At 55.4% G+C, this 24,110-nt stretch overlaps 6 protein-coding genes across 6 annotated transcripts; 1 reads left to right on the forward strand and 5 right to left on the reverse strand.

Annotated features, from left to right (window-relative positions):
* Nucleotides 1-292: 292 nt before the first annotated feature.
* B0T15DRAFT_266573 (Pam16-domain-containing protein) lies at nt 293-1,261 on the reverse strand. The gene is made up of 2 exons (XM_062863416.1): nt 1,128-1,261; nt 293-1,023 (listed from the first exon to the last, which is right to left on the reverse strand). The coding sequence occupies exons 1-2, from the start codon at nt 1,128-1,130 to the stop codon at nt 601-603; spliced, it is 426 nt and encodes a 141-aa protein (XP_062718983.1). The 5' UTR covers nt 1,131-1,261; the 3' UTR covers nt 293-600.
* Nucleotides 1,262-1,444: 183 nt separating this feature from the next.
* Nucleotides 1,445-2,916, forward strand: B0T15DRAFT_420235 (uncharacterized protein). The gene is made up of 2 exons (XM_062865537.1): nt 1,445-1,978; nt 2,070-2,916. Exons 1-2 carry the CDS (start codon nt 1,637-1,639, stop codon nt 2,673-2,675), a joined length of 948 nt encoding a protein of 315 aa, XP_062718984.1. The 5' UTR covers nt 1,445-1,636; the 3' UTR covers nt 2,676-2,916.
* Nucleotides 2,917-3,129: 213 nt separating this feature from the next.
* On the reverse strand, nt 3,130-5,565 carry B0T15DRAFT_539496 (putative regulator of chromosome condensation protein). The gene has a single exon (XM_062869737.1). The coding sequence runs from the start codon at nt 5,368-5,370 to the stop codon at nt 3,559-3,561; it is 1,812 nt and encodes a 603-aa protein (XP_062718985.1). The 5' UTR covers nt 5,371-5,565; the 3' UTR covers nt 3,130-3,558.
* A 999-nt stretch (nt 5,566-6,564) lies between these two features.
* B0T15DRAFT_402745 (uncharacterized protein) lies at nt 6,565-7,150 on the reverse strand (the record flags this gene model as incomplete). Its single annotated transcript, XM_062865177.1, has 3 exons — nt 6,565-6,644; nt 6,702-6,899; nt 7,099-7,150. 3 exons carry the CDS (start codon nt 7,148-7,150, stop codon nt 6,565-6,567), a joined length of 330 nt encoding a protein of 109 aa, XP_062718986.1.
* A 467-nt stretch (nt 7,151-7,617) lies between these two features.
* On the reverse strand, nt 7,618-9,331 carry B0T15DRAFT_539502 (putative methyltransferase-domain-containing protein). Its single transcript, XM_062869738.1, has one exon. The coding sequence runs from the start codon at nt 9,276-9,278 to the stop codon at nt 8,115-8,117; it is 1,164 nt and encodes a 387-aa protein (XP_062718987.1). The 5' UTR covers nt 9,279-9,331; the 3' UTR covers nt 7,618-8,114.
* Nucleotides 9,332-16,532: 7,201 nt separating this feature from the next.
* B0T15DRAFT_266995 (uncharacterized protein) lies at nt 16,533-18,009 on the reverse strand. Its single transcript, XM_062863420.1, has one exon. The coding sequence runs from the start codon at nt 17,874-17,876 to the stop codon at nt 16,647-16,649; it is 1,230 nt and encodes a 409-aa protein (XP_062718988.1). The 5' UTR covers nt 17,877-18,009; the 3' UTR covers nt 16,533-16,646.
* Nucleotides 18,010-24,110: the final 6,101 nt, after the last annotated feature.

A 24,110-nucleotide genomic window follows, 5' to 3' on the forward strand; every position in this document is an offset into this window, starting at 1 on the left:
CTCACTTCACCTCTCACAGCATGAGCCAGCCTCCACACCGGGGGATACTTTTGGAAGGCCCTTCAATCCAAAGACTGGAGACCCTCGGCTCGAGATTCCAAGATTGCTCACTTGTGTCTCATCTACACTAGATGAGCCCTTGACGCCGCTTTCCTCCCTGTCTAAGATGCACACATATCGCCGGGCGAAATGTTACCGCCGTTCCCTCCGACCTCCAACAGGTATTTTTACAGGCATTAAAACAAATACAGTGAGCGTGGAGAGTCGTGTGTCGCGGTCTAGCCCCAATGCATCCAACGCGTAAGCCCGCATAAAGTCCCAACCGTAAAACGCCAGGCTTTCGCCAAAGTCGAGTGAAGATGTGTACACACGGGGATCTGCAGCGGTTTGAACCACCCTAACCCCTTAGGTCGACGCGCCGCCGGGGACCGTCTCTGTCGCTTTGTTCACCGGTAGAACAGTAACTCAGATGGCAACCGGTCTGACGGTGGCTGTTCGGTCCTGCTGCAGCCGCCTTCCCTATCCAGACCCCAGCAGAGTCAAAGCCGAGGCGTAAGGGTGCGTCTCCGGCCTGACACAGCACCAAGCAAGCCAGCCCGGTTACCTGTCCTTATATAGCTTGGGATTCCAACCCTCCTTCACTTCGGCCTCCTGTGCGGCCTTCTCTATCGTCGGCTTCACCTCCGCTTCTATACGTTCCCGTGCGCGCAGAATTTTGCTTTGCAGGTAGAAGGAGCCACCCTTCTTCGGGTCGTTGTTGTCGAACAGCCGCTTGAACCGCTCCATCACCTCCTCCATGTTGGCCTGGCCGTTCTGTGGCGGCTTCACGTTGAGGATCTTGCAGGCTTCGTCGAGCGTCATGCCGGTGTTGAAGCTGGCGCGCCCGGACACGCTGCCATTGCCCGACTTGGCTTGTGCGCGCGCATACTGGCTTGAAGCGGACGCTTGCTTGTAAGCTTCCGCGAAGGCGCGCCCTAAGACGCGCGTGCCCACGAGGACGACTTGGGTTATGTAGCGATAGGCCTAGCGAACAAGCACTGTCAGTTTCCAACGGACGAGAACGGCACGGAGGGTTGCGACTCGGAATGGATTGGTGCGTAGGATAATGATGTAGTTGAGGTACTTACCATTTGTGGATTACGTGCAAGCGTCGGCCGCCTTGCTTGCCTTTTCGTCAAGATCAGAAATTGCTCGGAAGGTGTCGGAGAATGCGGCCGTTGTGGTGTTCGAGAAGCCTCCGGAAGCGGCAGATGGCATGACGCCAGGGTCTGGCCGCTCAAAAAATTGTCGGAGCAAACAACCCCCCCAACGCCGCCGATTGCCAGCGGCGTCTTCAGCCAGCTGGTGGCTAAGTGACCACCAGGTGGCCGCCAGCTGCCAGCGTTTTCGCATGGTAAGTTGACCGGAGCTTGACGCTGCTGACGCACGGCTTGATGAAGCAAGATCGCAACTTCGGTGAAAGCTGAGGCAGCTGCGCCAGCTCGGTCAACCACACAAACACACAACCACACACTCCTTGATTTGCGTTCTACCTTACAGCATATCCACAGCCGACAAACCACGGATCGTTGCCAGCGACTAAGACGCCACTCGAAGCTCACTTTTCCATTTTCCCTGTTCCCTTGCTGCCAGCACAATGTCACAATACTACGGCGGCGCACCACCGAACCAAGGCTACACCCCGACAGGTGCGCAGAACCTCCAGTTCTACCCGTCCAACTACGCGCAGCCGGTATCCGGCCATGCGACGCCATCACAAGCCTCCTACGGCTACGCCCCCGGCCCTTCATCAGGCGCCTACGGCGACTCAAGCAGTTTCAATGCCGGCTTTAGTGCCGGACCAGACGTGTCGGGGCGCATGGGCGAGCAGGGCGGTCTACGAACGGGCTGGCTAGCGGCCTTCTCAACAGAAGGCTACCCGGGCGAGCCACCGCTGCTCGAAGAGTTGGGGGTAAACGTCGGGCACATCCAAGCGAAGGTACACTTCTTCTCTGCCCTCTGCGCCCCCCCCCCCCCCCAGTTCCTACTTCACCTTCTATCCTGCGAATTCTAACCACAACACGACCCAGACTCTCGCAGTGCTCAACCCCTTCAGCCGCGTCGATCAACACCTAATGGACGACAGCGACCTCGCCGGCCCGCTCCTCTTCTTCCTCCTCTACGGCACCTTCCTCCTCCTGTCCGGGCGCGTGCACTTCGGGTATATCTACGGACTGGCCGTCTTCGGGTCCATCCTGCTCCACACAATCCTCTCGCTCATGGCGCCCTCTCTTACTCCAGATCCCGTCGCCGGAGCGGGAGGAGGTCCCGGTCCCGCTGCAGCGACCTACCCCGACGTGACCGCGATGGGCAGCAGCGGCGTCGACGTCTCGTCCAGCAGTTTGACCTTTACGCGCTCGGCGTCTGTGCTAGGGTACTGCCTTCTGCCGCTGGTGACGACCAGCATGGTGGGGATTTTCATGCCGATGGACACACCCGTGGGGATCGTGCTGACGACGGCGGCCATCATGTGGTGCACGTGGAGCGCGAGCGGCATCTTCTGCGCCGTGGGCGGCATGAAGGGGATGAGAGGCCTGGTGGCATACCCGTTGATGCTTTTCTATGTCGGATTTGGGATCATGGGCGTGTTCAGCAGTCGCGGGAGCGGGTCCCTCGCTAAGCTCGCGGAGTTATGATATGCTGATTGGATCTCGGGGCGCTGGAGCGGTACTCTAAATTGGGCGGTTAGGAGCTGAGAAGGATAGATGTGTTGTTTGGCTGTTGGTGTACAGTATCATATCCTGACAGTATCGAGCTGAAGAGATATCGTAATGATAAAAAGACACACCACACCAATTTGCCTCCCATTCGAAGTAGAAGACGGGAACTAGAGGGCCAGGCAAGGGAAAAAGAACTCCGTGTAAACAAGAGTAATTGGCACACTGAATGTAGGGTACGCATTTTCTTTTGATCCTCATCGACACAGCCATCATCTTGCTACTCCCTCGATGGTAACCTAGGGTACCTTACCTACCTTACTTACGTAACCAGCACGCAACTGTCCTCAGTCCCCTTGCTAGTGCTGCACCTCATCACGCACATGATATTATCAAGTCAACCATCAGAGTCACTAGCACTAGACGTGATCCGTTCAGCTCAAGTCAAAGTCGATTCATGCCCATTCCCTACGCCGCGCTCACGAGAACAGCCTCGCGAAGACCTAGATGCAAATGCGCGGACGAGATTAGTGTACAGGCAAAGCATGCTAACCATACCAACGCCGGTCCCAGCCCAGAAATGCCTGCAGAGAAGAAAAGAAAAAAGCAAAACCTCAAGACATCCACACCCAAATAGTTCATAGTCCAGTCCCAGGTTGTGAGAAGTGAGGGAGCATTGCCGATACGGCAGCCCCTGCTATCCCATCCAGCCAGCCAACCAACGAACTGGCAAAACCAACCATGATCCGAACCAGGGTGGAAGAAGAGACAAAAACAGCGCTCATCATCGTCCAATCCTCTCCATCCAAGCGCCTGTCTTCCAAATCAACCTGCTCCAGAGACATCGCCCCTCAACACAATCTTAGTTCCCCTCCGGCAGCGCTCCCACAATGCCATACTGCCCTCCGGCACCAGCGAAGATGATCTTCCTGTCCCGGATCGCGGTGTTGTCGATCAGTGATGGGGACTCAATATCATCCGTTGTGCCCTGTCCCGTCTGGTAATTGGCAGAGAAGCCCCAGGAATACACCTTCCCTTCCTTGGTGATAGCAAAGCTGTGGTCGGTACCCGCGGCCACGCGCACGACGTCCTTGATGTCCGGCACCACGGTCGGGACCAGCAGGATGCGCGGCTTGTTGCGCTCGTCCCAGATGGTGTTGTCCTCGGAGAAGGACTCGGACGGCTGGCCGACCTGGTGCCCGTCGATGCGGCCCCAGGTGAGCAATTCGCCCTGCTTGGTGCAGGCGAGGGAGTGGTGCTCGCCGCCAGCGATGTCGGCAATCTCGTACTGCTCCAGCGACTTAATAAGCTGTGGGCGCATGACGTAACCGCCGTCCTGGCCGGCCTCATCCTCCACGCCGAGCTCAGCATAGTTGTTGAGTCCCCAGCCAATGACGCGGCCCTTGGTGTCGATCACGAACGAGTGGTAAGACCCGCAGGCGAGCTTCTCGGCTTTGGCGCGGCCGGGAAGTGAGCCAATGCCCGATGGATAGAGGGCAGCGAGGTCGTCGCGCTCGAGGAGCCGGCGCGCGAGCTGCGCCTGCTGGCCAGCGCCCCATGCGTAGATCTTGTTCTTCTCGTCGAGCGCGAGGACATGGTTCAGGCCGGCGGCAAGCTGCTTGATCTTGGAAATCTCGGGGACGAGAGCCGGAGTGCGCTGGACCATGACGCTCTTGTTGAAGCCGAGGATGCCCTCGTTGCTCCTGAAAGTGCCCCATCCGTAGACCTGGCCGGTCGTGGTCAAAGCAAATGTCGCACTGTCGCTGGCGACAACCTGCACCCACTTGGTGTTCTCGGGGATGTCCGATGTGTCGATTTCAGCGGGCGTGCTTTCCTTGGGGTTCATGCCGGTATCCTCATCATCCGAGTCTTCGTCGTCTTCATCGTCGACGTCTCTCAGACCGCCGTCCCAAGTGGTGTCGCGACCCAGCGCGCCCTGGTCGTTGACGCCCCAGGTGAAAATTTTGTTTTCGTTTGTCAGCACGGCAACGTGCATGCCGCCGCAAGCGACCTGCACCACACCCTTGACGTTCGTGTTGAGGCGGGGGCGCTTTACATCGATGGGCTTCTTGCCGTCGACCTTCACACTGCCCAGACCAAGCTCGCCAGCAGTGCCCTCGCCGAATACGAAGATGTCCATGACCTGGCTGGGTGGCTCGTTGATTGCCTTGAGCTCGCGCGCGGCGCGTTTCGGTGCCGGCTTGGGAGCGGCCGCCTTTCTCTTTTTGGCTGGTGCGCTTGCGGCCTCGTCCTTCTTTGCGCGCTTGCCGCCGCGCTCATCGTTGACCTCGGCATCGCTCGCGACGTCGTCACCGACCGACTCGTTTTGCTCCTGGTCGCGCTTGCGCTTCGCTCCATTGACCTTGGTGCCATTGACCTTCGCGGCTTCCACCTCGTTCTCCTTGTCAGATGCCTCGGAGGGCTCGGCAGCCTTCTTAGTCGCGGGCGCAGCGATTTTCTTGGAGGCGCCGGCTTTTTTGGTGGCCGCCGTCTTCTTGGTCACCTTGGTCGCTGTGTTCTTCTTCGCCGCGACAGCCTTTTTCGGCGCAGCAGCCTTAGTTTCGACGACCGTCTTGGATACAGCAGCAGCTCTCTGGGTCACAGTGGTGGTTCTGGTTCTTTTAGCGGGCGGAGCGGTCTCGCTCGCCGCAGCGACAGCTCTCTTTGGGGCCATCGTTGGTTTTGCTCGATGCAACGAATTCAGAATCGCACGATGCAGAATGTGCAAGTGGGAATGAGTTGACTCGAGCTGTAGAGTTCAATGCAGGAGGGCAATGTCAGACAGAATCAAGTCAGTTTCTGTTGCAAAGATGGTGTTGTTGACAGAAAGTAGAGTGGTGAGTTGTGTGAAGAGCTCGGGAATTTAAACTTGCGCGCGATCTTTTTGGACCGAACTCGAGTTTTGTTTTGGTCGCCGCAATAGGAACAGGGGGCCCACAATAACTGTACCGCATCCGGCGATCCTCTACAATTGTTCAGGCCAACAATGCCAAGGGTACTGGCAATGTATTCGCAATAAGAACAGATGGACTGTAAACCACAAACGTTGACCTGTTCAATCACATTGATATTGGCGTTCTACTATTGTTCAACCGTCGGGCACGTCTACTTTCACCTGTTGTCTAAGCTCAATAAGCTCCTATGCACCGTGCGCAGCAGCTACCCGGCTACCCTTGTCGAACCGAAATACTGGGAGGATTCTGCCAAGCGGTGAGCGAGAAGCTCTCCTTGTTCGTTCCTGTCGCAAACTGGCCTGAGCTCCGTAGCGAACCAAGACCCCCACTTTGACGCCAGCAGTGCCAACACGTCGCGCCACTCGAGTCAAAACCAGTCCTCAACCGACCATCAGCCTATCCTGCACGGTGAGGAGCCATACACGTGTAGAATCAGAACCAGGATATCTCGCAGCTTCCAAGTACCTCAGCGCGAAAAGAAGAGTGAATGAATTAGAAAACCGAATCGATGAGTAGATGCTTCACTAGCATTGCTTCGCTACCGCTAAGGTCAAACCACGACCTTGAATCCCCAGGACTCCGGCCAGTACGCCAATCGCCGGGCAATCACCCTTCTCCGTTTGTTTTGTTGATGTCTATCCTGGCTCGTGACAGCGGTCCGAGGCAGCCTGGGAAGCTCGTGGGGAATTCGCGGGTCCTTCGGCCATTTTTTGAGCCGATACTGCACATCCTCCCAGTTGTCGCCGGGGAGCTCCAAGACTCCCATGTCGAACCCATCGCTGGAGGAGCTGACAAAGGTCCTGATACCGATTGCCCAATCCATTATAAACGCCACGAAACGCCGACGCCGTATCCCCTTCGAGGCGATTTGGACCACACGCCTCAACTAAGCCTGATCCGTAACAGCAACAGGCTTATTTCTTGCCTGTGAAGTCGGTCTCGTGTTCGGATGGGTTGAATCCACCGTCCGCCGCCTTGGAGCACGTGCAAGAGCCTGGCCATGCCATCGTTAGCGCAGTCAACCAACGGTAAAGGACTAAGATAGACTCACCAGAAGTACGGCAACCACAGTCACATGTGTCGCCGCACGGCTTTTTGTTTTCTGCGTCGGAGCGGGCACAGTTGCACTGGCCAGCGGGACGGGCACGGCACGAGCAGCGGGCGCCGTCGACCGAGTTTTCAGTGGAGGCCTTTTCGCAGTTGCAGTGGAGCGCGGGCTGTTGACCGCAAGAGCACTTGGCCTGTTGAGCTGTATTGAAAGACAAGCAGGAAGGGGATGATTAGCCGGACTGCAAGGCTGGGAAGAGGAGTGCTCAGAAAGCCGGGAGAGGAGACCTCTCTGGTAGTGATGTTGACGCTTCGCTTAGGATGATGGTGGTGGAAGAGGAAGAGGAAGAGGAAGAGGAGGGAGAAATGACGGGAGTCTGATTGAGCATGTAATAACTTACCGCACACGCACTCAGCGCTCTTTCCACAGCAGGTGGAAGCCTTGGACGCCATTGTTGCTTGTGCGGTGGGGTTGATTTATCTTCGGGGAAGTGCACGTTGCAAGTGAGAGGATGTAAGAAGGTAACAGTTATCGAGCCGGGTTGCGATGAAGAAGTTTTTGACTGAGGAATGAGCTGTCAAGGGCCAAATGTTGAGTGTGAAGAAGGAGTGATGGAGGCGGACTTTTATATGCCCACCTGAGTTGATGTCACAGCTTGTTGGCGGCGAGGCTGCTGAGCTGAAACTGTGGGTCCCAGGCGCAGAGACTCCGTCAGGCACAACCAAATCGGGTCATCGTGGGCTGTTTCATTGGCTGACCTTGGAAGAGGCCAGCCAATAAGGCGTGGTGCATTTCAGATCATCGTGTGGGTCCGAGGAGGGATGAACAAATCTGCAACTCGGCGAGTTGAAAGTTTTCGGGTCGTCAACAAAGAATTCATTTTGTTTGTGTATGAGGTAATTCGTACATAGGTCAGAAACCTGAGTTCGCAGCATTGCACTGCATCCCTGCCAAAGCTCCGGCTGTGCCTTTCCTAGGTAGGCGGGGTGATCTCTGTTCGGTGCGCCGCTGCATTGCTTGCTGAAATCAGCTGCCCGGGGCACTGCAGTCGCATGTGCCACGGTAACGTTTTTAACAACTTAATTGTTTCTTGATACTTCCTCATGTCTCGCCTTCCGCGCGCCGCCCTGACATGAAGTGAACGTACCAACATGGAGGGTGAGATCACAATTGTTGCTCATCAGCCAACCTGCTGCCAAACATTGAGAAACTTCTGAATCATGCACATGCACCGACGGCAGCGGCGTGAGCTGTGCTGAGTGAGGATTGGATATGGATATCTACTTATCGCGCTCTCTCTCTCTCTCCTGCAACACGGCCGCCTGCTCATGTGGTCGGCATCATCAAATCGCTGTGCAATACATTGCCAGGGTAGATGGCGAGGCTTATATGGGTTGGCATATGAAGTGTCCGTCTTCACGGCTTCCCAAACAGATAAACCTCCACGCGTTGACCTTCTCCATCGAGGAGAGGAAGCGGCATCTCGGTCTGCTCTCTAACGACCCATCCATCAGCGGACATCAGGTCAAAGAAGATCCTTTCGGAAGAGTGTCTTGGCTTCGTCGCCACGAGAACCTCGGTCTTCACAGCAGATGCGTGTCGCGCGGCGTGGCTGTGGAGGGCAGAGAGCGTCTTGACCAGAGGCAGCAGCGTGTCGGTGTTGTATGTGCAGTCACAGAGAACCACCAGATCCCAAGCGCGGGACGCGGCCTTCTCACCAAAGATCCCGTTCTTCCCATCTTGCCAGTCCAGAGGCTCAAAGTCGAGATTGATCGATGCTTGCCCGAGACTTGCCGCTTGGCGGGCAATGTTCGCTCGCGCCTTGCCCTCCGCCTCGGGAAGGTCTGTCATGAGAATTTGTGGTGCTTCTCCTGTCGGCCTCAACGACATGATGCGCGCCATGCCAATGCCCACGACGCCAACACCACAGCCGAGCTCCAAGATATTCAGTCGCCGGTCTGGGCGATCAAGGATACCGCGCAATAGGGGAACCGGCTTTTTGCCAACCCCGGCTGTGCTATCCAAGCAAAGATCTGCAAGGAGAGTAACCATGACAATACCAGAATCCCAGATGTGGCGAGCGATGCTCTCACCAAGATCTTCCTCTATCTGCAGTGGTTGGGCGGCGGCCATCTCACCCGCAGGCAGTCTCAGACTCCGGAAACAGACAGAGGGCGAGAGCGCGCTCCGTGGCTGGGGCATGTCCGCAAAGACTGACATGATCAAGCCTTGAGTACCTGGGAGGACATCGCTCGTGCTCATTGCCGTCAGCTGACGACTCAGCGGCCGGACCTGTATTGTCTCGATGGGCAGCGAGGGCAATGGGAGGTCAAGCTTGAGCACCCTCATTCCAGCCCGCCATGTCGGGGGGCTGTTGCCCTGGACCAAGCTGACGGGGATGAGCTGGTCCTTCCCATCCTTATTCACGGTGTAGGCGCCAATGACAGCAAGTTGGACCGGGTTGCGCGGTGCGAGGAACGAGTCGCTCAAGTCCGTTGTGATGGTCAGCACGAGCTTGACGAATGCCTGGGATTTGACGGTCTGCACCTCCGGAGGCCGGCAGAATCTTATATAATGCATGACGCCGGCGGGACGATTGAAGCTCGGTTGGCGGGAGCTAAGTTGTTTCTTGATCAACCGGTTGTAGAATGCAGATACGAAAATCCCTGAAACGATGGGTATGTTACGTCGAGAACCAGGGTTGGGGTTCTGTGAGCCCTCAGTCGTGTCGCTCCATCACTTCAGTTGAAGTCCTAATACGCAGTTTCACAGACAGCTCAAAAGGGTAAGGTACGTAATCAATGGTCATGTACGCATGTCTAAATGCGGCGGAGGACGGAACTGATGGCCCAGGGTCTCTGGCTAGTGAGTCTTGAACTCTGAAGATCTGACATGCCCAGCTCGTGCCAGGCTACGGCCCACGACGTGCCAACAATGTTGTGCCTTCTTCATCCGAGGGCCAGGACACCGGACAAAGGCTGCACCTTTCGCGCGATGTCTGCACCTTCCTCTACTGCAACTTGCGAAGGCCAGATTGCGAAACATACTGACGCAGACAGAATGAGACAGAGGCACGACGATGCAGCCCCAACGCCCATCCACCAACCGAGTCCCTCGCTGCTGCAGGCTCCCACCGCACAGCAGCCCAACCATCCGGCGAAGGTTTCCAGTCATCCAGCGGCGCAGAATGAGAAATCCGCGCCCATTTAACAGACACCGGACGTTCAATAACCATCTCAAACCCCACTTGACCGGCAAACGACTGGGAACAAGCTAGTTGTTCTGTCACATGGACATCTGAACTTGGAGATTGGAGCTCACTCCAGGCGGCCTATTACTCCCATGTAGGGTCGATAATACCGGCGGAGGTTACCTTAATTGTAGTATCGGTAATCTTCTTGATGCTCCCAGCGGGTTTTCATGGTCGGGGTGACGGAGCTGTTGGCGGTCATTGTTCTGCTCCTGCCGGTTGTCAGCGTGATCGCGGTGTTGGCGCTGCCGGTCGTCATGGTGATGAGGTCTGGGTTCTGGTACTTGTATTGTCCGTACACACAACTCTCCACAGATGTCCCCTGTTTGAGCTGGGGGGTGTGGTAATGACGGGGTTTCTTCGACTGAGGGGAGTCAGGCCATAACGGGCGAACTCGTACAAGCATCATGTAAATCAGTTGTGGTATCCTTGCCGAAGGAGAGAGACGGGTTGCACGAACGTTTCTGCGGTACTAGTCACTTGGGGGTCCGAGCGTTACTAACCGGAGGAATCCCTCTAGAGAGTTAAGTGAAACCAGGAACAAATCGGTGGAAGACTGAATGTAGAAGATTGCTCCCTATCGGTGCGGTGGAATGTGGTTAGGAATCGTGTAAATCACCAGCTCCTAGCCCCGCTGTTAGATGCAGGACATTCTGACCGACCACCTCATTGCTTGCAATCACTCATCTTTCCCTCATTGAATGAAGTCTGAAATTACCTTCCAGGACTCTGTGCGCTGTCCGAGTCTGCTCTCACCCGTTCCTGTCCTTTCACATGGAGCCCATTTGCTCCGTTCCTAACGTATGACGTCGGTCACCCGCAACCCCGCGCTAAGCGCGGGGTTGCGGGGTTTTGATCATCGTCTCCAAGGGGCCGCCGGAGCTTCCCCTGGATGAGGTAGCAACATACAGCTTTACAACGTTGTCCAGAACAACTTGAGGCGCTTCATTACGTCAGGGAAGCAGTTATTTGATATCTTGTTTCAACGAGTTCCCTGATTCTAGCTTATCAAGACCATCTTTGAGTGTTAAGCCGAGCCGTGATGGTAGAATGAGGGGCAGCTACGCATCGGGCCGGAGCTCGCCACGTCCCCGCCCAGCCCCGCAGCCTTTCTAACATCATTCGCACAAGTACTACCCCGCTCCGGGCTACACTAGAAGTTGGCCCCTACGGGTGTGAATTGGGCATTGTAATCTCCGCCTGAAGGCTGCTTTTTGCCCTACGGCCGAGACTTCCACACCGGGAGTCTACAAGGTAGATGGAATGAACGGTCTTTACATGTTGTAGTGATGTTGATCTCTATCCATCCCCTGCTTCTCGGTCCGAACCCTGATTCACATGCTGGGGTATCTTATACACTAACACGCGGCATCGCCGTTCCGGGTGGTCTGCCCGAGACATCCGTTGGTGCGGGCGATATATACACCAACATCCGCAATGGTCCGTTGGCCCATGGGGTGGGGTGTATCGTACCGTGCGTAGGACGGTACGGCGCTGACGAGAGACACAATAGCCGAAGAAGGAAGCTTCGGAGAACTTCGAGTTGGTGTTGCGTAGCAGTCTGCTCCTCTGCGTCTAACTGGTGGGCTGAGCCAGCTTTATTGAGGGGGGTGTGCCGAGGAATGCTCGGAACCAGTGACCAATGTTACCCTGGCGTCCTTGCTGGTCCCCAACTGGCGTGACTGGCTGCACGCCACTGCGATGCGCTGCTGCGCCTGACGCCCGGTAAACGCAGAATGTGCTAGGTCCTGATTTGAGTGACGATGGGCCGGGAGACGCCACACTGTCACCCCCTAAAAATACACGGATGCTGCAGATCTCTGCAGCCTACTGAGCCTAATATGTAGGTACATCTATGCTTTCTTCTAGAAGTCAAGGTGAGACGAGCGGCAGGGTCAAAGGTCGTGCAGAAGTTGATCGTTCACTGTCCGGAATGCTGGCCAGTTCGGGAATGTAAGTCTCTCTCTACTCAGCGGGAGACGACAAACAGGAGCATTCTACGGCAGACAGGATGTCTGAGACCTGGTGATAGAGACACCCGAGAACGATACGTAGTTGTGTATTGCAAGTGTCTTGACGGGGTTTGGATCGCTCCGATATGTGATCACGCTCTTTCGCTCTTCACGGGCATTGGGCAGAGCAGTGAACAGCCTCAAAACGGTATAGAGGAGTGCACACCAACACGCGTGCGCTGAAGGTCTGTCACTGTGACGCAGATCCCACACTGCGCCCTCATTGGACACCCAGGAAGTACACTGCTGCATGCAATTGCAGATAGCCGCCCGCACGACCGAGCACGAGACCGAATCTGGGAATATCGATCTGTTGTGCAACTGATTGGAATGGTAGCTGATTCGAGAATAACGAAGTAGTATGCAGCTGACCACCCATGTGAATGATACACAGCAGGGGATCGTGAAAGGATGAAGCTTTTATTATATATGGGTAGAACTGGCATGCCTCACAAATAAGGTAGGCATTGCCTCACAGGCCGAAACATGTTATCAGTCGCAGAAGAAGCCCTAGTCACTCCAAGTGCAGTGCTGACGACAAGGCGACGTCCATGAGTTTAGCATCCAGGTTGTGTTTGGCTTACAAATGCGATGGACATTCTCATCCAGATTAAGCGACTTCTAACAGTAAAGTAATGTGTAGTAGGATCGTCAATCCCACTCTACCTAAACGTTGAACCAGAGTACTTTACCTAAGGTAGGTTCTTACATGGCAAGGAGCCTCAGCTACGAAGGGGTTACAACGTAGCTTGGTATTAAGAATAACAAACCGCATTGTACCCCCGCAATAGTAAGTGAGCTACTGAAGTCAAAAAGAACAACAGCCTCATGTGGACCTCTGTGTAACTACCTTGACGCAGCCTCTAGTCTTGCCGGGGATCCGTTGGGAGACGAACCCCCGCACACGAACGTACAGACAACCTGCATCCTGGGACTGCAGACGGAATACATCTGTTTAACCGTTTGATCCAACCGAGCAACTGAGCAAAGGCAACGGTACATCAGCATTGCAGCCTGGGTCAAACGAACGCTTGCGTGAGAGGGGGTGTTCGTGGGAGGACGGGATCGAGGTAAAAGATATGGAATCAGGATACACATTCCAGCAAACATCCAGCCACCATGTATTCTGGAAATGAAGGGGACGGGAGCGAGCTTTCAGGCGGTAGAATGGTGTGTCCGGTAACACACTGACATCGGCGCAGCAAACTGATGAGGAACTGCATAGGTAGGTAGGTAGGTAGCCCAAAGCCTAGGTGCCTACCCACCTGCCCTATGGATGTCCTTTCTTGTCGAGTCTACCACCGAGATAGCAGGCGAAAGGCCGGGGTGAGCCCGGGTCAGATCCTTCGGGCCCGGCTCCGAGCCACGAGCTGGCCAAAAATGAAGATTCCGGGGCCGAATATACACCGGACAGTGGGTACTAGCTAAAGTTGGCGAAAAACACACACACCCTGCAGGGGTCTTATTCAGCCTCCATCCCAACTGAATTCCCCCAAGGCAGGCCGCGAAAACAGGCCCGCCCAACTGCCGTGCCGGACACCATGCACGGCGCTTAGCAGTGCCGCACAGTCCTACGCCTACGCCTACGCCGCAGGCAGCAAGGGAGCACCTCAGATTGTAATCCCAAGGCAGACGGGATAGTCAACAGACGGACTATACAGGCACATGTACAATAATACTAAGCCGATGTAGGTGGCATGTCGACCGCATACCGGGCTCGTCGGGGAGCTTCGGGAGACGGAGACACATCACCTAATCCTACTGTGTTCGGAGACCCGTGGCGGCTAGGGGGTTAAGGGTGATTGCCCAGCCTTGCCGGGAGGATGCTGATGGCAAAAGTATTGCCGGCATTTCAGTCCGAGGACGGGACTGATTGACGATCGGATGAGCGGAATTGGCCGCGTTAAGCGCTCTGCTGAATCCCATCAAGCCTGCCGAAACGAGACGAGCAGTGGCTGTGATTGGGGTCGACACAGTGGATGCGCTCCACTGGTAGGGCTGATTAGCGCTGCCAGCCGCCAGCATCTCCAGCAAGCCCTGTTGTCGATCGGGGCCGGGGTCCGCAGATTTCAGCCCCGCGGATTGTTTGTCGGTGGCATGGCGAAGCAGCAAACGGCATGAGTTGTGTCTCATAAGAACGCTGGGCAAGTTCACTCAAACCGTTGAAGGGGGGCAGGGGCCGGTCTTGGCGATGGAAGCGGAGGCTGGGCGGGGAAACAATGACACTGCACCACCACTTGATCGGGTATCACGAATACACTACTCAGATACGCCTTTGAATGAGGCTCCATATTCTTCATCCCAGTGTGTGCTGTGATCTCAACAAATGCTGCCGCAGTTGCGTTGTGCTCCGTCTGTGGATGAGTGGTGCGAGTCTGGCTCGCGTGCAACATGCGAAGGCTGCTGCTCTCTGCTCTAGGTGGTTTAGTTGTGGTGAGGGGAATCCTGGAAAAGGCTGTACTGTACGACTTGTTGGCCCGACCAAACAACAACCGGAATGGGTCGTCGGCCGCTGGAATCGGACCGTCGGCTTGCGGCGTCGAGAGAGAATGTCACCTGCAGACATGACGGGTAGGCGAGCTCATATTGCGCCGCAACTTCTAACCTTCCTTCATGGGATGAACCCGCAATACGCAGCCGCTTGTGGGGCCGCCGTGTGAGAGAGACCTCAGGCGAGGATCACAGGCCTGGCAGTTCGTGTAGCCCTGGGCCCTCATAAGTGCACAGGACATACTAGTATTGTCGCACACCAGTGATGCACTGTATGAGCACTTAATGTCCAGCCGTGGTTGTCCGCATCTTTTTCTGGCCTGTCAAATCGATGTTCGAGGGGGGCCTTGCCGGCTGGCTGCATAGGTGCGGATACACCTACTTTGGCGATGGAAGGTGAGGGGCCCTCCCTCATCTTTGACCAGCCATCCCATCTTGGGTCATCCCTTTTCCACTGACATCCGGGGCAGCGTGACGGCAAGGCCGCGGGCAATTGCATGACTTGTAGAAGGCAGGTTCGGCTCATTTCATGCTGTGTAAAGGAAAGACTGGAGTTCTTGGCTTACATGTAGGTGAGAGTGAATTTGTGAAATGGAAAGTTTGAGACAGCGCACAGAAAGGAGAAAGAAAGAAAGGGAAGTTTCATGTTTGGCAGCTTTCATGTTTCGGAAGGCTGGGGCCAGTTATCCATGCTTGGAAGGGAAGCAGCTCAGGGGCTGTCGTCAGTGTTGTCTATACGGTAGTTGGATGGTGTTGAGCGAGTCGGAACCAGAAGATCTTGGCTATCAGGAGGATGCGTTTTGGCGAAGCCCCTGCAGCCAGCCATTCGTGGCAGGGTCGTCCTGGAGACCTCGACAAACACTAGATGCCTATCTGAACGTCCAGGTTATCGGTGTATGGCATATCCCTTGCATCACCACCTAGGCAGGCAGGCGATTTAGGATGGAGGAGGGGGGTGTGTGCGATTGTTTCACCTGAACTTCCCGCCGTTCCGTTTTGTGAGGCACAGACGGGAGCAAGAAAATTTTCTGGGTGCCAGGTCACAGAAAAGCATCCCTCGAATGACTTTTGAGGCAGTGCCTGCTCCAGAGAACAGGGCGGCCCCTTTTTAGGGTTGGAATCTAGGGTTACGCTGCAGAGCAAGGCACAAACTGATGATGGCTGACAAGTCATTTTGGGTAGGTTCCTGCGCTGTCACTGCTTTCATTAGTGCAACCCGTATTCCCGATTACGAGAATGCAGCAGAAACACCGGGACAAGACATGACTGTAATTACCTTGGTTGGGTTTGTAAAATGCCGTTTGCGTGAATTATTGACTCCGAATGAGTGCATTTGATAATGAACCCAGGTATCCTTCTAATTCCTACTACTAGTCTATGATACTATGCATTCAATAACCAGAAATTGACAAGGGGGTATATCCATCCTGTGAAACCCAGGAGAAACAGAGAAAGGAACTTTAGACGGCTCGCCGTAATTGTCGGAGCGCGTCACTGACGCCGAGTAACGTGAACGAGGTCTCTTGCGTATCCAAGATGACACCCCATCTGATCAAAACAACCAGAAGATTTGGAAAAGAACAGGCCTTTCTTTCCAAGTCCGAGTCCCGAGCCCAAAATCACCATTAAAAGTTGTTGTGTGGTGACAATAACCATCGTCGACCACTCCCCATCGCTGAAATCATCCGCTCAGAGTCAAAGAGTCCAGTCCATGAACCAGTCCATCCCAATAAGAAAAAGAAACACGCTCCAAAAAAGCAAAGATCCGACACCGGTACTTTTGAGTTCCCGTACACCTCTGATAGGTAGAGAGCTACAGTCCGTCTGCGACTGCAACAACTGCTTCGTGATCGTGTGATCTGCTCCATGCCCCAACAGCATCGCTTGTTTATGTTTTTGGGGCCAGAAGAGGCCGTTCGTACTTGTGGGTATCATTGCAAAAGACCGAAACGGAAAGACGGCCACCATGATGCGGGACTGATCCCGTGGAATGTGTATCGAGATTGAGGCGGAAAAAAAACGCCCCGGCGCCAGAGACGAGGAAATGAGAACCCCTCTGTATAACAGCGCAAATGACAAAATGACTCCGAGAGACTTAATCGTACAGCCTGGCTCTGTGGGTATCTTGTGTTGTGTTTGTAGTATTTTGTGGTGTGTGGTGTGGTGTTTTGGCGTGTGGCTGGAGAGATGGTGGTGTTACACCGTGGGATTCTTGAGGATCTCCTCACAGTTCGTGTCGAACCGGAGGTTCCAGAGGCGGACTGACGCCATGAAGCGGTCCGTCTTCTCGTACTCCCGATCACGGCCAAAGAGAGTCTCGACGAACTCGACTCCGGCGCTCTTGCCAAGCTGCCCTTCCTTCCGCTGCTTGCTGGAGCGGAGCATGGGAGCTTCGCATGCCTTGAGGAGCTTCCGGAGCTTGTCGGTGATCCGGTAACCAGCCTCAATGAACTCATCAACCATCTCGCGGTTGTCCTTGGATCTGATCTTAGGGAGGATTTCCTCGGCGCGCTTGATCTTCCCGGCCAGCTGGATGAGCAAAAGCCACAGCTCGCCGGCCATTTCGGCAATGGGCGAGCCAGCACCGTGGTGGTAGACGGTCCAGTCGTAGATCCATTTGCCCAGGGAATTGGCATCAAAGACGCTGCCGAGCAGCATAATGGGTTCTTCCGTAGGGTCCCAGTTCTTGAGCGAGTATCCCGCTGGGATCTTGTGCCGCTTAGCATCGGCCTCCGTGGCCTGGCGGACGGGAGGGGGCGGTGGCGGCTTCCTGTGCATGGCGGAGGGCCGGGCGGTCTGGGGCCGTTGAGGCACCGAGGTCGAGTTGCGTCGAGAGTGACCAGCGGCAGGTGGCGCGGGACGGCGCTCCGGTTCGTACCGCGGCGACGCGAACACAGCCTCCCTGTCGAAGTAGGGACCGCCCTGTGCATAGTACCCGTAATCAGTTCCATGCCCACCAGCATTGACGGTAAAGTGGTCCCTGTATCGTCTCGATCCGGACCATCCAGGCAGCACGAAGGTACGGCCGCCGAGATCGATAAACTCGTCCTCGTCGGATTCCCCATGAGAGACCGTGGTCGGATGGTAGGAAAACGAAGTGCGGCGCTCGCGCATGGGGCGCGGCGGACCCGAAAAACTTGGCTTGCGCGTGGAACGCGAGGCACTCACATTCACAGTGGCGTACTGGCCGTCGCTCGTGTACCGCGGGGAGAACGAGGGAGCACGAGGGCTCGCATAGCCGTTGCTGATGCCGGTAGTGCTCCCGTTCCGAAAGTGAGCCCGCGTTGCAGGCCGTTGCGGCGTCGCGCCGTAGTAATAGCTCGGTCCTCGAGGCGATGGCGTCGGGGACGGGCTGGGAAACTTCTTCTCATCGTAGAGATACTCCTGGCCAGGCGTGGACCCGTACGGGGAGTAACTGGCAGCCATGCTTTCTTGCTCTTGCGATGTCCTCTTGGACACCCAAATACTCTTCCTTCCCACACCCGAAAAAAAAAATGAAAACTCGCTAGAGTACCCCCCGGCCGCCGAGAGGGGTCGTTTGTTGCGTTCTTGCTCAGCTCAAAATCCGTGGTTGAGTGGCGCCTATGTCGTGACGCTGGAGAAAGTGACACCCGTCACCTTGGTCTGTGGTCGGTTGGAAGAGGAGAGGAAAACCGTCTTCTGATCGCAAACATGTCAGGGATCCGGTGATATTATCTCCAGTCGGAGAGTCGGGGCCAAAGTCGGCAGCGACTTTGACGGCAGCTTCTCGAATGGTCTGGAGTCGACAATGGTCCAGACTTCAGAATCGCTGAGAAATGGTCTTGAAAACTGAGCAGTATGGTGTGGTTAAGCGCATTGGCAGAAGCCAAAGTTGGTAGAAAAGGGGAATTTGGGAGGTTGGCGCCGCTTTTAAAGCCAAGGTGTGCGCAAGGACGGGCAGAATCAAGTGGGAGCCAACCTGCCCCTCCCACCAGGAATGACAGGGGGCGGGACGTGAAAAATTGACTTCCATCCCTGTCAACTGAAATTCTCAACGGAGAACATGGAGGGGCGTGCCTCTAACGCCGCACCTTGCGGTGGGGGTGTTATTAGTGTACCGTAATCATCGCTTCTGCCTTGTCAGCGAGAACGAGAAGATAGCACACCCCCCAGCCCAGTTCCAGGACGCTCTGCTGACACTGTGTAGTGCGGCCCGCTCTTCGGTCAACAGATTCCGGAGCGGCTTTACACTATGGATAGGTGGTCGCACATCCACGGGCACTTGTGACCTTCTGCTGCTGACACTACCTATCGACAGCGACGGGTCCATAATCACTATGAAGCGAATCCGGCTCTTGAAAGTTTTGGGAGATTGATTCATCGCACTAGGTACACTACAGTCCTTACTGTATCCTCGTTCACACTCCCTAGGTGCCTGGTCTGGTCAGATTTGCGACGCCGGGAAAAGCTTCCGGATTTTCGGCCGACAGGCCTCTGGTCGGCTAAGCGAAATTGGTCGGCACCAACTTTCACCATTTGAGCAGGGGATCACTTCTGAGGAAATGGGCTGTGAGAAAATTTTCGTCTCATTCACGAGCAAGCAACCAGGGCTGGCGACTTGGCGACGATCAATGCGATAATGCTGTTAACAGAAGGGTGCGCTTGATGGTGGTGACCGGCGACTGTCGAGTCATCTTCCAGAAATGGCGTCGCAAAGGCCCGGCTTGCGACGACGGCATGTCAATGGACAGAAAAGCCACGAGCCCCTGGCATACAATAGAGCACATGATCAGTTAAGATTCGCCTCCGAAAGGTTGTGATATCCAAACAGCGCGTAGAAGCCTGGCACAGACTGGATGCTCGGTAGATGCCATTGACAGCTAACGGAAGTCCCGGAAGGCAGGTTTCGAGCACAACCTTGGAGTTTCTGAAATGACAACGGTGTCGAACTTGGGGTCCTTTCAATTGCAGGGCCAGCAGGTATCGCAAAAGTAACAATTGGAATGGAGGCCGGCGATATCGATGGGGCAGCCACGCAAGCAGGCTAGAAAACGGCGTAGATGAACAGTAGCATCGCTGCCTCTCTTGTGGAAGTCGTGACCGAAACTCTCGGAACACAGCAAAGATTCTGAGGTTTCCGTAAAGATGCCAGCAAGCTGACGTTCTTGCTGCCGCCTTGACCACAGGATGGTTTTCCACGCTCATCTGTAGGTTTTTCTTGGAGAGTCTCTAGGATGAGTAAGGTGAGACCTTCCTATCGACCTCTGAAGCCGGTCAGTCTGTGGAGTGCTTGACTTCAAGTCATCATAAACAAATCCAATGGTTCTCAAAATCTAGACCTTAGACATCTCTGGGTGTACATAAGGTAGGGTAAAATCCGGGGTGCCAAGGAGCATGTGCATCCACTGTCGTGTCCAAAGCTGGGAACTGATCGCATCAGCTGCAGTGGTTTTCTTCCTATGCAGATCCTCCTGTTCGTGCTGCTCTGCGAGGCGGTTTGCGCTCGCGTGTCCCGGATGCATGCAGCTGCCAGGCCGTTCGGCGGGGCCAGGTGGGGTCTCGCGCGTTCAAACTCTGGACCCAATCATCAATTGACAGCGGGGAGACACCAGGAAATCTGCCGTCCCGTCTCGACTCTCCGTCATGCTCCTCCAACAACTTCAACTCCTACCCAGGAAACCACATCGCATCTCCATTGGATTGTTTCAAGGTTTCGAGCTGTACATATGCTATCTCGTTGCATCTACACTAGCCAACGGTCCTCGGATTGCACCGTCAAAATGAACTCCCTTTCCTCTTCGGCCTCCATTCCTCGACTCCAATTCATATATAACTCCGTGTTTAAGGCACTACACCCCGTACCGCAATGAACGTTATCGTGCTAGGTAGCCCTGTCGACCTCCCAATCTAAGAACACGCAATACTCGACTCAAAGGTGGCTGAACAGCCACCTTGCCATACAGTTACGTTCTCACGCGGCTTCCCTCTCTCATCACGGTGGACATCGCCAACAACAGCCGAAAGGTTCTGCAATCATCCCATCGCATAATGCCCGACAACTTCACACATATGGTCCTTGCGTATGGGCCCGCTCACCGTGTGTGGCCTTGTTGGATAACCGGTGAACCGGTGAGAACGTTCGTCCCCATACAGTATCAAGACACGGTCAGCGGAGTCGGGCCGCGGTGAGTGGCAGGCCAGAATTATCCAAGGGTAAGGTCCGGAACAGGGCACGATTCATTCACGGACCTGCACCCTAGCACGTTCGGTGGGGCACATATCTTCCTCACCTCTCAAGTTTGACCTTGGCTCGGTTCACAGTTGGCCATCCCTTGGCTGGACTTGGGCGTGGTTTGCTTTTCCAGAACGCCCACCCCTACCCTGCTGCCCGTTCCGTGGCTTTTTCCCACAGTAGCGTTCTTGGCCCGATCATCCCGGTCGCCTTTCCGCTTTTGACCCCCTTTCAGCTCACCGTGTCGAAAAATTTGCTTCCCATGCCAATACGATTTTCATTTGGTACGAGAAGAGAAGAGAGGAAGCTCGCTTGCCTCCGGTCACCGTGACTCACACAAGGGGCAGTGTCATGTTTGGTGTATGTTTTGGTGCCCTAATGGCTCGCCGAGAGCAGTCGTTTGCTGCGTTGATGTCCAATATAAGTGGGCGGTTTTTGTTGCGACCGCTGTATGGCCAATGGCCAGAGGCCGGCAGGTTCTGGATGCAGGTCTCGCCGCCCCCATTGGTGAAGGACTGGCCGCCGCCAACCAAAATGGCCCAGATGCGGACGCAGTGCAGCCACTGGAAAATGGCGGCACCGGATCCACTGGCTAAGGTGAATGCAGCAGAGGCCCCTCCCTCTTACAGTAGCTTGTCAAAACCAGGCAGCTTTCCAAGAGGATATGGAAGGAAATCAACCGACCTTGCTGCCGTTTTGGCCTTCACCGACACTCCCGAGCCTTACGAGGGACGGAACTGCAGGAGGTGCATGGACCGGCGCAGATTGGCCATGTCAGAAGGGCGACGAAAAAGGGTTCGCGGCAACCTTTCATATGTCAAGGCCGAGGGAACTTCCGAACCCGGACCAGGCCTCTCTGACGTAGCGCATTGCGCACAAAATTTCAACAAATTGCGAAATTGACGATATAGGTATCTGCCCAATACCGCCCCTGGGCGAGGGCGAGTACGGAAGACGAAGGAAGAACGAATAAGATAGTCACCGGAAACCGGAGGCAAGGGCTCTGGTATCTCAGCCGATAACGTTAATGTTTTGACTCGAGTCCTGTCCCCAGGGGGATGAACCAAGAGTATCTGTTGTGAGTCTGGCCCGAATGATACGGCACAGCGGTCACCTGTCCGGGGCCCTCAAACCAAGAGGAGCGACAATCAACACAAAAGCACGTTGCAGCACTCACCTCGTGGAAGCAGCATTCAGGCCAGCGATCACGGGACCTGCTGACTGTCGATCAAACTAACGTGTCCTCCCCTCGAGGTGTTGTGGACTTCGGCGCACTCTGACTAGCGTTCTCTGCGTAGCCAACTTCCATGTCTCCATACAAAGCCCGTGTGCGATTGCCCTCAGCCGCCCTCCATATCCGTCACCCGTAGCCCAGTAATACACTCTGCCGGATGGTCCGGCATCACCGCCCAATGTGCGTTTTGGGAAAGCCGCTCTTGGAGCCGTCAATGAAGGCCAGACCCAATGAGAAGTTAGACGCAAAATGGGCCTCGAGAAGGATTCGTCAGTGGGAGCGATGGGGCCGTTGTCTCCCTTCTGAAGGCATACCATACACAGTACGTTAGGGTATACCTGGGAAAGAAGTGCAGCTCCTTCTGAGCAGATAATCGTGCGGAATGTTGAGCCGGACAACGCGATTTCAGCACTCGGCACAACCTGTGTTTCTCGCAGCCAAGTGCATTGAAGTCCAAATGTCCTTCACCTTTGAGAAGAACAGGGGTCGAGCAGAGTGGGCCCAAGGGTTCGGGGAATTTAGCGTACAGCTGGAGACGACGCTGCAAGCCTCAAAGCTCAGGGCAACTGGGGACAAAGCACGATCCGAGGATCTGGGTCTGGAAGTGGCTGAAAGCCACATGGTGGCTGTGTTACAGTCTTCTTCCACGCCACCCCGGATCGGGGGTACTCCACTTGCCGAAACGGCAGCGTCCCTGATTCGTAAGGGTTCCATCGGGGCTTTTCAGGTCCCGATCTTGCCGTATGACAAACGCAAGGACCATCCTCGTTCCGGCTTGGTAAAACGCACGCCCCACCATATTTTTCTGACTTCGACCCAAGTCAGGCACAGTTGTTGCCCAACGTCCTCGAACTCCCCCAGCTGCTCTTGGACGAGTAAGGTAGTTCGCAACTGCTCGAGGGACTTACCTTGCCACCTTTGAGGGAACCTACATACGTCACGCGTTCCAGTTTTCAGTCAGAAACTGCCCTACGGCTCTAAACACACCCCCGAGCTTCGGCTCAAGGCCCGTAAGACGTTTGTCAACCGTTCACTTCGTGGCTGAGGCCAAGACTGTTTTGCCCCCTTCCGCTCCGTCCGTCGCCACGAGCAGTGTTGACTCACCGCTCGACAAGTGGTCGCGGCTTGGGAAGTCACGGGGTCTGGGTAGTTCCCAGATCTGCCTTGGTTGGTGGCGATCGGAGCTGAGCGTGTCCGCCTCTTATGGAGGCAGCCTGGTTCGAGCTGTTTCCTGTGGACATGATCATGATGATGATGATGATGATGATGATGACGATGACGACGACGATGACTATGGGATCAACACCGCATTTCAGAACGCACAAATACGATTTCCGCCAGCCGAGGGAACCCACAAAGCTCTCGGGCTACCCTATCGTGACTCACACACCTCCCGTGTGTTGTGCGCGCGGTAGGGCCGATATCCCGCGTTGAGCCCCATGGGCTTGTCCCTCGATCTGGGCGGGGCGGTGTGCGTTGTTCACCTCACCGGCGCCTGCCATTCGACCTGGTTGCGCTAAATACGGCTCTCCTTCGCCACTTTGGGCTGGCTTGGTCTCCCAGGGCGGCAGCGCTGCTTCCCCGTTACGTTCTGGTTTCTGGTTTTGGTGGCCCATCCCGCGCCGACAATGGTTCTCTCAAAGCGAAGGGGATGCACCAGCACGTCATTGAGCCGGTGTTCTACCGGAGTGACTGGGAGTTGTGGAAGGCGATGTCTGGGGGCGTATCTGTCTCTGCTCTGCACCGCGCAAACAGCAGTAGCCGTCCCGGCCGTTCCATGCCTTGCGACCCAACAATGATGGAGCGGGCTGGTTCCTGCAGAACCTTGACGTTGTATATTTTCTTTTTTGCTCTCTGCCGATCTCGCATTGCCTCGTCCCGGTCGATCAAGTGTCGCCTTTGTGTGGGCGGGTGCCGCTTGGGCATCTTCGAAGGCTGTCCCTCTTGGGGACCAAGGTCACCACTGTCTCTTGACCGGCATCATACCGTGGTAGTCTGCGGCCATTTCACTTCCCTTATGGACCGTTCTGGACTGCTGGACGTCATTCCCAACGTTATTCTGCTCCACTGATAAGACGCCTCACTTTTCGACACCAGTCAGGTCGTTGAATAGGGGTGCTGTCTTGCTGCACTGCAGAGTCTGCACAGCATGGCTCTGACTGACTTGGCGCCCTGAGTCCTGATATCTGCACACCTCTCGAAAGAACCCTAATCACATTGGACATCTTAATTC

This window comes from Chaetomium strumarium (assembly GCF_033439665.1).
Source record: "Chaetomium strumarium strain CBS 333.67 chromosome Unknown B0T15scaffold_6, whole genome shotgun sequence".
Taxonomy (NCBI): Eukaryota; Fungi; Ascomycota; class Sordariomycetes; order Sordariales; family Chaetomiaceae; genus Chaetomium; species Chaetomium strumarium.